Source organism: Halichoerus grypus, chromosome 8, assembly GCF_964656455.1.
Source record: "Halichoerus grypus chromosome 8, mHalGry1.hap1.1, whole genome shotgun sequence".
NCBI classification, from domain to species: Eukaryota; Metazoa; Chordata; class Mammalia; order Carnivora; family Phocidae; genus Halichoerus; species Halichoerus grypus.
The window spans coordinates 139,325,564-139,338,289 of NC_135719.1; the positions used below are offsets into that span (position 1 = coordinate 139,325,564).

Here is a 12,726-nt window from a genome sequence, read left to right on the forward strand (position 1 = left end):
TATGGTTTGTCTTCCTTTCTGATTTTGTCATTTTATTTTCCCCTCCCTTCCTCTCTGCTCCTGTTTTCTTAAATTCCACGAGTGAAATCATATACTTCTTTCTCTTATTTCGCTTAGCATAATACCCTCTAGTTCCATCCATGTCATTGCAAATGGCAAGATTTCTTTTTTTTTTTAAAGATTTATTTGACAGAGAGATGAAGAGAGAGCGCGCGAGCAGGGGAGGAGGAGAGGGAGAAACATAGGGAGAAGCAGGCTCCCCGCTGAGCAAGGAGCCTGATATGGGACTCGATCCCAGGACCCCGAGATCATGACCTGAGCTGAAGGCAGACGCCTAACCAACCGAGCCACCCAGGTGCCCCAAGATATCATTTTTTTGATGGCTGAGTAATATTCCACACCTTAGCTTTCAATGAGTCTGTGGAGGGAATGAGTGAATGAATGAAGGGCTGGCGAGTGGGAGCACTGAAGAGCCGTTCCAGAGGGCAGATTCACAGGCTAAGTTCCAGGAGTAACCGGCCAGGTGTCAAACCCTGGCAAAGGAGGACGCCGCTGCTCAGTTGCGCCCAGGCGTGGCGGATGGCAGTTCCCACCAAGTGGTCACATGCCCCAGGTTGCAGAGCTCCAGAAAGGACGGGCGAGGGGGCAGGAGGGGACTCTTAAAGTTCGGGGAGGGAGGAGGGAGACAGAGGAAGCTGCTAGACAGGAACCATTTGAAGAAAGATCTTGTCATGTGTGGGTATGTGTATGCCGGCCTCCCTCCCTCCATCTGACTTAAGCATCTGAACTGAGGTCCCGGAGCTCTAAATTCCAGATCCGGCCCTTCCTAGTTGAGTAGCCTTGGGAAAACCCAAAGGACCAGCTGAAGCTGAGCTTCTGTCACGAGATGAATCCCACACCAAAATGGGGTCCGACTCTTACTAGCTGAACATAAACGCGAGTCTGGGAAAAAGCCATTGTATAGTGAGCACGAAAACCTTGCTCTTTTGTGTTCTCTGACCTGGTGGCAAAGGGAGCTGTGGGTTCCGATGGCCGGGAAGGCTCTTGGAGGTGAAGCGGGCCACCAGGAGAGCCCCTGGCGGCCGGTCCCATGCCACCAGCATCGCCCAGTGAGAAAAACCAGGACTCGATTCTCTGCCGTTTCATTTTATTACCATCCTGTCCTTGTGTTCCAGAATGAACGGCTACTTAACACACAACCCAAAGCACTCCTACAACTGATCTTGTTAACAGTCCCATTTCTTGCTCAGTATATTAAATCAAAAGAAAAAAAAAAAAAAACCTTAAAAAAAAAAATCACCAGGTTTAGTACATCCCAGAAAGAGCACCTTTACTAAACAGAAAACAAAACGTTTGTCAGGAATCTGACCAAATACACAAAGCAGCAGGTAAGATTCCTGAGAGAAAAGAGAGACTCCCAATGGAACATAAATAGATCCCCCTCAAAGTACATATATTTCACAGGAGTGTGTACATATATACGTAATATATTAAAAGAAATTTGGTTTCTACCCCAAGAAGTTATTCAGAAATAATCAATCTCTCATCTGAGATTGGGGAAGGGCAGAAGTTGCAGCCACGTTACTAGGCAGGCGTGCACCCCGCTCCCGCACACACTTCCCCTCTGTACACGATACGCTTGCTGCGAGGGGGCTGAGGCAGGCGCTTCTCTCTGCCCCGGCCCCCAGCCCCAGCAGATCCAGTGTTCAGAGAAGAGCGAGCCAGGGAAGGCAGGTCTCTGTGGGGCCCCCAGAGCCCACCGTGCAGAGTCCAAGAGCCGGCGGCAGGCGGGTGGCCAAAGCCCGAGGCTACCTGCCACCTGCCTGGAAGGGGACCTTGGCCCTGGAGTAAAAGGGAATTGCTTGGACCCCCAGGAATGGCGTGGCCACACTCCCGGTTTTCAGCAGCAATCCTCATTCTGGGGTCTCCCCAAGGTCCGCAAGTTCTTTGTAGTTTGGCCAGTCTGGACTTCTCCTAGGCTCAAATGGCTTTTAGGAAGAGGGCAGGGAGTTTCCAGAGCCACGAGGGCTTGGCCATGTGAACCTGTGTGTTTGCACACACGCACATACACACACGCGTGCTTTAAGAGAGGTCGACAAGTTGCAAACGAGTGTTCTGCCGGAACACGCTCAAATAGTGTCTACTCTGTGATCAGTTTCGTCACTGTACTGTGTCCCCACGCTAAAGTGGATTTGTTCAAAAGACAGCAGTTCCTGGAGGCTATAGATACAACACACGCACACGCACGCACGCACACACACACACGAGTGTAATCCTCTTAGGGCTTGGCACAGTGTTTTCATGAACAAAACAAGCAGGAGAGATGCCCAGGAACCCCTGTCCGCATTCTAAAACCCTTTCCCGGCACCACAGGCAGACGGAAGAAAAGGCCATCGTAATTAGAAGGTGAGTCAGTAGTTTGAAGGTCCAGGAGCTGCCGGGCCAGATGAGTCACACGCAGCCGTACTCATACCACACCGTCTGCTGGTCCCCACCAGGCTCGGGGGACGCGGGCGTGCTCTTCAAGCTGCTTCCGCGGCTGAAGTCCTCAGGGGCCCGGCTCGTGTGGGGAGCCAAGTCAGGAGACCTACCCGGGCTCTTGGCAGGGAGCCCCTCACTGTGGCCTTGCCTTGGGACCCCATCACCCTCGGAGAGGCTGAGCGGCCCCCGGACAGGGGCGATGGTGGCCACCTCTGCCGCGTGCGGGGGCGTCTGGGGTTTGGTCCTGGTGGCCGGCGCTGCGGCCGCTGGGAAGTGCTGGGTCTGGGAGCTGCTGCTGCTGCAGGGACCGCCACCCCCAGTGGCGATGGCTGGGGCCGTGGCGGACTGCTGCAGGGGGGCCAGTCTCTCCTCCTTTGGGGGAGCCAGTGAGAAGCGCCTCATGTCCGGGGGCCGGCTTCGGGGGGCTGGGCCCTGACCAGAGCCGCCAGCCTTTCCCACAAGTGGGGTCCGCTCCCGGGCCAGGCTGTGGGAGCTGGGGGGTGTGGGGCTTTGCAGGACATGGCTGCCCGTTTCTTTGCCCCCTGAGCTGTCAGGACCCCCCAGCTTCTGAGGGGCTTCCTGTTTGCAAGCCTCTGGCCCACTGGCTCGGAGAAGGTCGGCAGAGGCCAGGCTGAAGGCCCGGCTCAGGGACGCGCTCCGGCCGGCAGGCGTGTGGGACGTCGGGGGCATCGCGGCCTGCCGGGGTCTGCCCAGAGACAGGCTCTGGGGAGGCTGGACCTGCCTCGGGGGGGCACTGGGCAGAGCCTCGGCCTCAGCGGGTCTGAAGTTTGGTTTCACATACTGCCCGGGCTTCAGCAGCTTCCCCTCAGAGGTGTTGACGGCCATCTTGATGGTAGGGGCCACGAAGCTGGTGGGCATCTTGGCCCCTTCTTTCCTGGTAGGTGGTCCTGGCTGGCCTCCAATGGCCGGGAGATCGCTGGCCTTTCTGAAGTAGTCACTTAGCAGGTCATCCCGGCAACTGGGGGTGTCCTACGGGGAAGAGAGGAAGAAGTGAGAGGTGGGCACGAGGGCCAGGCCGGGGCTGGGACAGCCCTCCCCCCACCCCCCCAGGATGTCCCCTGGTCCGGATTGGGGGGCAATACGTGGATCAGCAGGGAGAGAACCCCAGAAGCCACTGTGACAACCCCCTAACTTTACAAACAAGAAAACATGTCCAAGAGGGGAAGGACTTCCCGCAAAGCTCCTCCACGCCACGGCAAGGTCGGGGCTGTAAGCCTGACCACAGCCAGCCGCTCCCATCTGCTCTCGCTGCTCTCCCTGGCGGGGCAGGAGGAGGAAGCTGACCGGAAGCCCTGCGCCTGCTTCCCCAGTCAGCCCACCGCGCTCAGGCACGCCGCAAGGGCTTCGTCTGGGGCCACGGAGGAAGGAGAACAAGAGCAGCTCCTGAAAAGCCAGACCCCTGCCTGCCGCTCAGACCACGGCCACACATGAGAGGCAGGCACGGGGCAGACTGCCCGGGACAGTGAGGCTGCCGGGGGGGAACGGGGGGCATGGGATGGCCCGGCCCACCAGCCTGCTCCCAAGGCACCGTCCCCCCCGGCCACCACCCTGCAGACACGCAGAGCCACCAGAGGCCGGGGCTATGATGCTGCTCGGTTACTTCAGCCTTCTGTCAGGACCTCAGAGCCTGGAGGAGCCACGCGCAGGTTCCTCCTTAGGCTGACGGACCCTGCCAAACAGGGAAAAGAAGTACACTCACAGGGCAGGTGGGAGTGGGGCCGGGGGGGGGGGGGGGGGAACAGAGCTCAGAAGCCGTCTGCACCTGCCAGCAGCTCCTGGCCCCTGGAAAGAGCTGGATGCTCAACTTGCCAGAGACACACCCTGTCCCTGGATACTCCTTCGAAGCCGCAGATTTTGGTGGAGGACGTGGGAAGACCCTGCGATGTTAACACTGACAGGAACCATTTCTTGAGCACTTCCTGCGTGCCAGGCACCGTGCTAAGAAGCGCGTGTGTCATCACCAAGAAACCAAAACCTCCCTTCATTTTCAAAGCAACCTTGCAAGGCTGTTTAAGGTTGGGCTAAACAATCTTTAATAAATAAGGAAGCTGAAGCCATAGGGTTTCCACAGGTCCTGCATCCAGAGAGCAGACTAGGGATGAACGCCTACTGCTGTCTGGCTGGGTCTCTGGGTCCCTGCCGTGAGTTTTTAATTCTTGGATGTGCACCCCCAGGGGGCCCATTTTGAGACCCCCCCCCCCAGCATTATCAATACTCAGGGAGTACAGGCATGGGTGGGGCAAGCTGTGACTTCTCTGGGGCTGGTCAGGGGAGGGTGGGAAGGGTCGGGTGCGTGGGGCTGGCAGGGGGCGCACATCCCGGGCAGGCGGAGAGGTAAGCATGGCTCTCCAGGGCCACACGTCAGCTCCCAGCACGAACTGCCGCAGTGAGATTATTTCGGGCTTGTTTAGGCTGAAAAGGGACAGGTGAGGATATGGAGTGTGAGTGAGGAACAAGGACTACGAGGGACAGGTCTGAGCGGAGCAGGATGGGGCCCCGTCGCTTGCATGGGAACCCCGCCCCCCCCCCCGAAATCTGAAAAGGGAAAGGAAACTCACTGTGACAGGTACATAGTCAGAAAAGGGTGGAGAGAGAAAGCCTCCCAATTGCAGGCAGCCCTACTTTCTGGACTACTCTCATTTATTCCACCAAATCGGGGCTTCTCAGTGTGGGATGCCTGGACACACGCTGACAGCCAGAGCATCATGTGGGAAGCCAGTACGGCTGCAGATCCTCAGGGAGCCCCACCTCAGACCCACGCAGCCCGAAGCTCTGGGGGGCAGCCTGTGTCCTGGCAAGGCCGCCCGGTGAGTCTGGGAGCCGCCGAGCAGACCATAAACTTCCTGAAAGCAGCAGGGCGTCTGTCTGGTTTCTCCAACTCCCGGGGCATGGAGTAAGTGCTCGCCAGACGGAAATATAAACGGAGGGAGGGCAGGGACCACGTTTTCCATTTCCTTTCAGGGCCAACCAGGAGACTCGGCACCAGCGAGTATGCCGGAAAAGCCTGCCATTCCCTGGTTTGCTTCGTTTCTCGGGAGCAAGCACTACAGGCACACTGCGTAACACACAGTAGGTGCTCAGTGAACAGCTACTGAACAAGACACTGCGTAACACACAGTAGGTGCTCAGTGAACAGCTACTGAACAAGACACTGCGTAACACACAGTAGGTGCTCAGTGAACAGCTCCTGAACAAAACTGTGTTCCACCACGGCCTACTAATGTGGGTCACAGAGCTCACCGTGTGGCTAAGGAAAGTTCAACTATTTAAGGAGAATGAGACGGAATCCTGGAAGCATTAAAAATCCTTAAAAGATCTCAACTGCAAGAGAGCATGTTCACGTGTCTAGTAAGCCAACTGCTCCGACGACTGAAGTCAGGCAGAGTGTGCAAAAGACACGCCTGGAGCTTCCGAAAAGCTGACCTGAGACCCTGGAAAGGGGACAGAGGAGGGGACCCTCATGCCCGGGACGTCTGGGGGTCAGAGGTGCAGAAGGCAGGTCAGCAAACTCCAGCTGTGGCGCAATCTCAGTTTGCCACGAGTTCTTGCACGGCCTACGAGCTAAAAATAGTTTTTACATTTTTAAATGATCAATGAAATTTTTTTTAAAAAAACAAGAGCCTTACGTGACACGTGAAAATCATACGAAATTCAAAATGTCACTGTCCGTGAGTACAGTTTTGTGGGCCCGCAGCCATGGCCGTTCGCCGATAGATGGGCTCCATCTGTGTTCGCACTGAAACGGCAGAGCTGAGAGCTTGCCTAGAGACTGAGGGCCCCGAAAGCCGAAGACATTTACTAGCCGGCCCTTTCCAGAAACAGTCCACCGACCTCTGCTGCTGAAGGCTCGGGGCGAGTGGGTAACTCAGGGCTCCGTCACGGAAGCTACTGTGGGATCGTCACCCTACCAAGTCGGGCGCTGGCCCTAGCTTGACAGAGGTTCCCAGGGGTGGGCACACCACCCCATCCCTGCCCTCCATGCCGGCAACAAATTCCTGCCCGCTCACGCCACAGATGGAGCAGACAGCCCCTGAGGTGTGGGGTTGGCTGCCAGGGCGCCGTGGCTTGCCCCCCAGGGGGCATCCTTCTCCCCCCACGCCAGCTTCACACCCAGGCCGCGCCACCCCGCCCCACCCCCTTCTGGGACTCTGCTGCCAAGGTCTCTGTCCGGAGGGCCTAAGGCGGGGAGAGGGTGGGGGAAGAGAGGCGCGCCACGTCCAAGCCCTGGGCCACTCACAGGGGTGGGGGAGCTCCGGTTGCTCTCCTCCAGAAACTCCTCCAGGGTGACCATCTCACTGCTCGGGGAGGCAGGGCAGGGCCGGCCCCCTGCGTGGGGCTGGGCGGCGCCTCTCTTCTGGACGCCGTCCTGGGGGAGAGGCCCGTTCCGGGGTGGGGGGTACTCATGGCGGCTGAGGGCGGTGCGTCCCGGGGTGCTGGCATCCCGCGGCAGAGTGACCGCGTCCCTGCTGGGGATCAGGTCTTCGCTGCTGAAGCTCTCGGACCTGCCGTGGAGCTGGTCGGATGAACCTGGATGGTGGGGCGGGGCGGTACAGAGGAACACACCTGAGTCTGTCTCCCCGGCTCACCTGCCTCTGGGGGCGGGGGGGGGGGGCGCTCTGTGCTGCCTTGCATTCACCAACAGAGAGAACCCGGGCGCACTTCTCCCAAGCTGGGATTTTGAGGTTGAGAACATTCTGGAAAGGGGCACCTGGGTGGCTCGGTTGGTTAAGCGGCTGACTCTTGATCTCGCTCTCAGCTCAGGTCTTGATCTCAGGGTCGTGAGTTCAAGCCCCACATTAGGCTCTACACTGCACGTGGAGCCTTTTTTTTTTTTTTTTTTGAGAGCTTCAGAATTTCAATGTGGTATTATTTTTATTTAAATTCAATTAACATATAGCATATTATTAGCTTCAGAGGTAGAATTCAGTGATTCATCAGTTGTATATAATACCCAGTGCTCTTTACATCACGTGCTCTCCTTAATGTCTATCACCCAGTTACCCCATCGCCCTACCTCCCTCCCCTCCAGCAACCCTGTTTGTTTCCTATGGTTAAGAGTCTCTTATGGTTTGCCTCCCTCTCTGATTTCATTGTTTTATTTTTCCCTCACTTCCCCTATGCTCCTGTTTTGTTTCTTAAATTCCATGTATGAGTGAAATCATGATAATTGTCTTTCTCTGATGACTTATTTTGCTTAGCATAATACCTTCTAGTTCTATCCACATCACTGCAAATGGCGAGATTTCAATTTTTTGATGGCTGCATAATATTCCATTGTATATATACACCACATCTTCTTTATCCATTCATCTGTCGATGGACATCTGGGCTCTTTCCACAGTTTGGGTATTGCGGACATTGCTGCTATGAGCATTGGGGTGCATGTGGCCCTTCTTTTCACTACATCTGTGTCTTTGGAGTAAATGCCCAGTAGTGCAATTGCTGGGTCGTAGGGTAGCTCTATTTTTAACTTTTTGAGGAAGCTCCATACTGTTTTCCAGAGTGGCTGCACCAGCTTGCATTCCCACCAACAGTGTAGGAGGCTTCCCCTTTCTCAGTCTGGCATTTAAAAATAAAATAACTTGAGATAAAAGTGGAAAGCTTCTAGCGAAGTTCAAATTATTCTTTAATACTAATTGCTATAAGGCACCACACACATTAGGTGTCATCCATTCATTAAAGGTTTGTTTAGTGCCTGTTCCATGCCAGGGTCTTCTAGGGGCTGGTCATATGCATGCTAAGAGAAAAATAATCTCTGAAAAGTTTCTAGTCTTGAGACAACATACACATTCTTTTTAAACGCACAGAAGTGTTCATTCAGACAGTCGATATTGTGCACTATACGACAAAGTTAAGACATGTAAAAGAATCAAAGCCGTCCAACCGTGCTCTCTGGCCCCCACGGATGGAACTACAGTTACTACACCCATTTGAAAGATGAGGTAGCTTGGATTCAGAGCAAGGGTGCTGTGCCCGGGTGCTCTGGGCTAGTCTCTGGGGGTAAAGGGATTCACTCAGACGTCCAGGTCTGTGCCTGAAACCGCATGATGTGGACTATACATGCAAATGCAAGATGCAGCGGAGAATCCCGTGTTACCGCTTTAACTCTAAAAATAAATGAGCCCAGATCCAAAGACCCGAATACAACGAAACGTGCGTGGAAGCCAAGGCTGACCTACCTTTCAGGTTAAGAGGCGAGCTGTCGCTGGACGCATTCCGACTGCTCTCCAAGCTGTCTGGCCGGGACACTGAAAGGAAGGGACACCCAGCCTCAACAGTCAGGGGGCAGGCATGCCCCAGACTGAACCGTCCAATTTGAGAAAGGCTGCATAACAGAGCCGCTCTATGCCAAAGTTAAGGCAGACGTCCTCAGGAAGGATGGACTTTGGGATTCTCTATGCTCTCCCATCAGGAGATCCAGCTTCGCCAACTTGGGTGCGAGGCATGGCATCCAGCAGGCGATCCAGAAACAACAACTAGCACTGTTTTTATTAGGTCTACGGCTAGGACTTAAAAGAAATCTCGCACCGACTCTAGTACAGCAAGCAGACCGAAAAGAAGGGTGGCTCGGGGTAAGCCAGTGGCTGGGGTGGGAGTACCCACTCCTATGACTGCATAGAGCTTTCTGGAACCCACGTGAGACCTGGTGAGGGTGGGAGCCGGGAAACAGCAGGGTGTACAGGGGGGCCTGCGCCTGCGCACAGGGCACCAGCACTCCGGTGATCCCCGGGAGCAGTGCTGGGACCCGGAGGAGGAGGAGGAGGAGAGCTGGCTTTCCCTGGTCGTCTGTCGTCCGTCAGCTCCTTGCTTCCCCTGTCTCAAATTCACATTTACCCCCAAGGGAAAAATCGAGCCGTACAGTGACAAGGGCCGGAGAAACCAGCCCTCGCGGCTGCTGTCGGTGCCCACCCGAGGAGGTGTGTGGCAGCTCTCAGGTCGCAGGCCGAGCCCGGCGGCAGGAGGGGTGGCTTCACCCCCGCAAAGGGCAGCTGCCCCTTCAAGGCCTGCAGACCTGCTTCTCCCGGTCCACTCTTGCAGGAGCCCTGCCAGCCGGCCCCGCACCAGCATCTGTCCTGCTGGACCACGGACCCCTGGGGGACAGGAACTGCACTTCCGTCTTCCCAGCATCCCTCTTAGCGCACAGCGGCTGTTGAGCTGAACTGCACGGAGAACTGGAGATTCGCTGGGAGGTGCTCTGCTCATCGCACCCCCGGGGACACTTTCCTTTTGATTGGGTCTATAGGGCGCCTGGTTCCCAAGTGCTGGTGCACTCTGCAAATACCAGGCATCTGGAAAACTCTTATTAACAAAGGGGGTTTGGGGAGGAGCCAAAAAATACTTGGTTTTCGCAAAAAGCATAAAAGCAGAGTAAGTCCCCTCTTCGAGAAGGGAAAAACTGACACGAAAAATGCACATCTCTCTTTGAAAAAGAATGAAGTTTCATTAAAACTGTAATACAAATCAATAGGACCCAAAGCACTTAAAAAAAAAAAAAACTTGATTTGAGAGAGAGGAGAGCATGGTGGGGAGGGAAGCCGAGGGAGAGGCAGACTCCCCACTGAGCAGGGAGCCTGACATGGGGCTCGATCCCAGGCCCCCGAGATCATGACCTGAGCCAAAGGCGGACGTTTAACTGACTGAGCCAGCCAGGAGTCCCCTAGCCCCCAAAGTACTTTTGTTTATTCAGGTACCACTTTGAAAACTGCTTTTCCTTTTTTTCCCTGCTAAGAAAAGCTGGAGGAATCAGAGTGCTTTAGAGTACTTAGGGGGGTGCCTGGGTGGCCCAGATGGTTAGGCGTCTGCCTTCGGCTTGGGTCATGATCCCAGGGTCCTGGGATCGAGCCCCGCATCAGGCTCCTGGCTCAGCGGGGGTCCTGCTTCTCCCTCTCCCCCTCCTCATGCTCTATCTCAAATGAATAAATAAAATCTTTAAAAAAAAAAAAAAAAAAAAGAGAGTACTTAGGAAGAAAACCCCTCGGCGGTCACCTGTTGTAGCATTGATCGGGCTCCTCAGCTCGCCTTAACAATACCCCCCGGTGTGTTCCCCTCCCCTTGGTGTGACGACACGAGGGCCGTGCGTTAAACTCTTCTGCCACAGAGCCTGTATTTTCTCACGCCCAGTGCCGGTGTCTGTATCCTTATGAATTATCAGCATCATAAAACGTTTAAGACAATGACTAGGATAGGAGGGGCGCCTGGGTGGCTCAGTCGGTTAAGTGTCCGACTGTTGATTTTGGCTCAGGTCGTGATCTCGGGGTCGTGACATGGTGCCCCAAGTTGGGCTCTGTGCTCAGCTGGGAGTCTGCTTGGGATTCTCTCTCCCTCTCCCTCTGCCCTACCACCCCCCCAAATCCTGCTCTCACTCTCAAAATCTTTAAAAAAAAAAAAAGACAATGACTAAGGCAGGAGATTATGCTAGCTCCCACATTTATTGTTGCTTAGAAGTAAACAGCTGTGAGCTTTCTGAGTTTTTTTTTTTTAAGAATTATTTTCCCACTCTTCTAGGATTTTTGTTTTTCAAAAAATTGTAAAAGCCCAAAGCAGCTTTTAATTTTTAAAAGAAGGCTGGTATAATTCACTGTTTCCCTTCTGCAGAAACTTAAAATATATCTAAGTCAAATGGCCGAGCGCTTCTAACAATTTCTAAGGCCACACAAAACTCCGAGCTACTCTGGACAACTAAAATCCAAGTGAGGACAGTGAGAGGCCTCCCTGCAATCAGTGCTCCCGGTGGGGGTCGGCAGAATGTCCTGGCAAACCTGAGGGGCACTTTCAAACAAGGGGAGTTGGAGCCTATAGAGTGGGACACTCTGCAGGTGGTGACTTCCCTGTCACGGAGGTATGGAAGCAGAAGTCACATGCCCAGGCCCCTGGGTAGGGCAGGAAGGAGGCTGCAGGGCACCCCCTGCCCCCCCATTCTCGCTTCAACACAACAACTTCATGTCTACCTGTTTTCCACAGGGGACTGAGCTTGAAGGAAAAGTACTGTTGATGAAAACCAGTCTGAGACGCCAGGCCCAAGGGCGCGACACACTGAGCACTCACCGTGCTGCCTGTGGTTGAAATCCAGCTCCAGGGACAGGTCACAGAAGCTGTCGTCTGAATTACAGCCTATGGTGGAAAGTCGCTGGTTATTAAGATAGGGTTTTCTGGAACACTTGGAACAACTACAGACTCTTATTTAGGAAAAGTATATTTTTTATCTGTCCTTTGGCATGACAATCCTACTTCTAGGAATCAACGCTGGAGGTAGGGTGGTTGAAAAGATCGCGATGTGGCCACTTTCATCAGTATAGAGCTATAAAAAGGCTGAGTGAGAAAGATCTCCATGATGTATGCCCAGGTAGAAAAAAAACAAGGTGTGCAGATTTTGTTTATTTATTTATGTGTGTGTTTGTGTTTAAGTAGGCTCCAAGCCCAGCATGGAGCCCAATGTGGGGCTTGAACTCACAACCTTGAGATCAAGACCTGAGGTGAGATCAAGAGTCAGACGCTTAACCGACGGAGTCACCCAGGTGCCCCTATTTTGGTTTATTTTTGCAAAAAGAAACACCGGGTGTATAAACAAGGAACTAAGAAAAAAGGTTATCCAGAGGGTAGTTTGGGAATGGAGTCGGGGGGACTGAGGGGGAGAGGGGGCCTAGAGCACCCAAGCACAGCTTTTCACGTAATTCAGGTTTTTTCATCTATTTTACACATTAAAACACACAGGGCTTAATTTACGAAGAAAAAAGTCTAAAATTGGAAACAGGAACAAACCTTACCTTGTCAGATTGTTAGCATTATCACGCAAGGAGAAACACTGATCTGCAGTGAACTTTGAATGTAAAACTCTGTGAGAGCATCCTTAGTGAAATATAATCTAAGGACTACGGGCTACAGAGAAAACACTGCTTGCTGGGTTTATGGTGACTGGTAGCACTGGTAGGATTACTTTTTAAACCATTATTGCCTATTTTTTGGGGGGGAAAAAAAAAATCAATGTTTCAGGAGACAAGCATTCCGTAAAGAAAAGGACACGCAAATATGAAATCCCTGTAATGTTAAACCTGAATTGGAAATATTGACACAAACCAGTAATATGTATGTGTCCTATCTTCCTTTACTGAAAAGGACCTGGAAGCCAAGGCAACTCCATAGGGCCCAGATCCTGTTTGTTAAATTCTGCTCTAAAAGAAACCAGACGGACTTAAAGAAATGGCTGACTCTAAGGGGGTTTCCTTC

At 53.6% G+C, this 12,726-nt stretch overlaps 1 protein-coding gene across 1 annotated transcript in view; it reads right to left on the reverse strand.

Annotated features, from left to right (window-relative positions):
* Window positions 1-1,130: 1,130 nt before the first annotated feature.
* CCDC88C (coiled-coil and HOOK domain protein 88C) overlaps window positions 1,131-12,726 on the reverse strand; it is a 124,202-nt gene continuing 112,606 nt past the window's right edge. The window contains exons 27-30 of the mRNA XM_036097516.2: window positions 11,548-11,613; window positions 8,682-8,750; window positions 6,740-7,029; window positions 1,131-3,471 (exon numbers count right to left, since the gene is read on the reverse strand). Of these exons, the coding sequence (XP_035953409.2) occupies window positions 2,452-3,471; window positions 6,740-7,029; window positions 8,682-8,750; window positions 11,548-11,613 (1,445 nt within the window). The 3' untranslated portion in view covers window positions 1,131-2,451. The remainder of the gene's footprint in view (window positions 3,472-6,739; window positions 7,030-8,681; window positions 8,751-11,547; window positions 11,614-12,726) is intronic.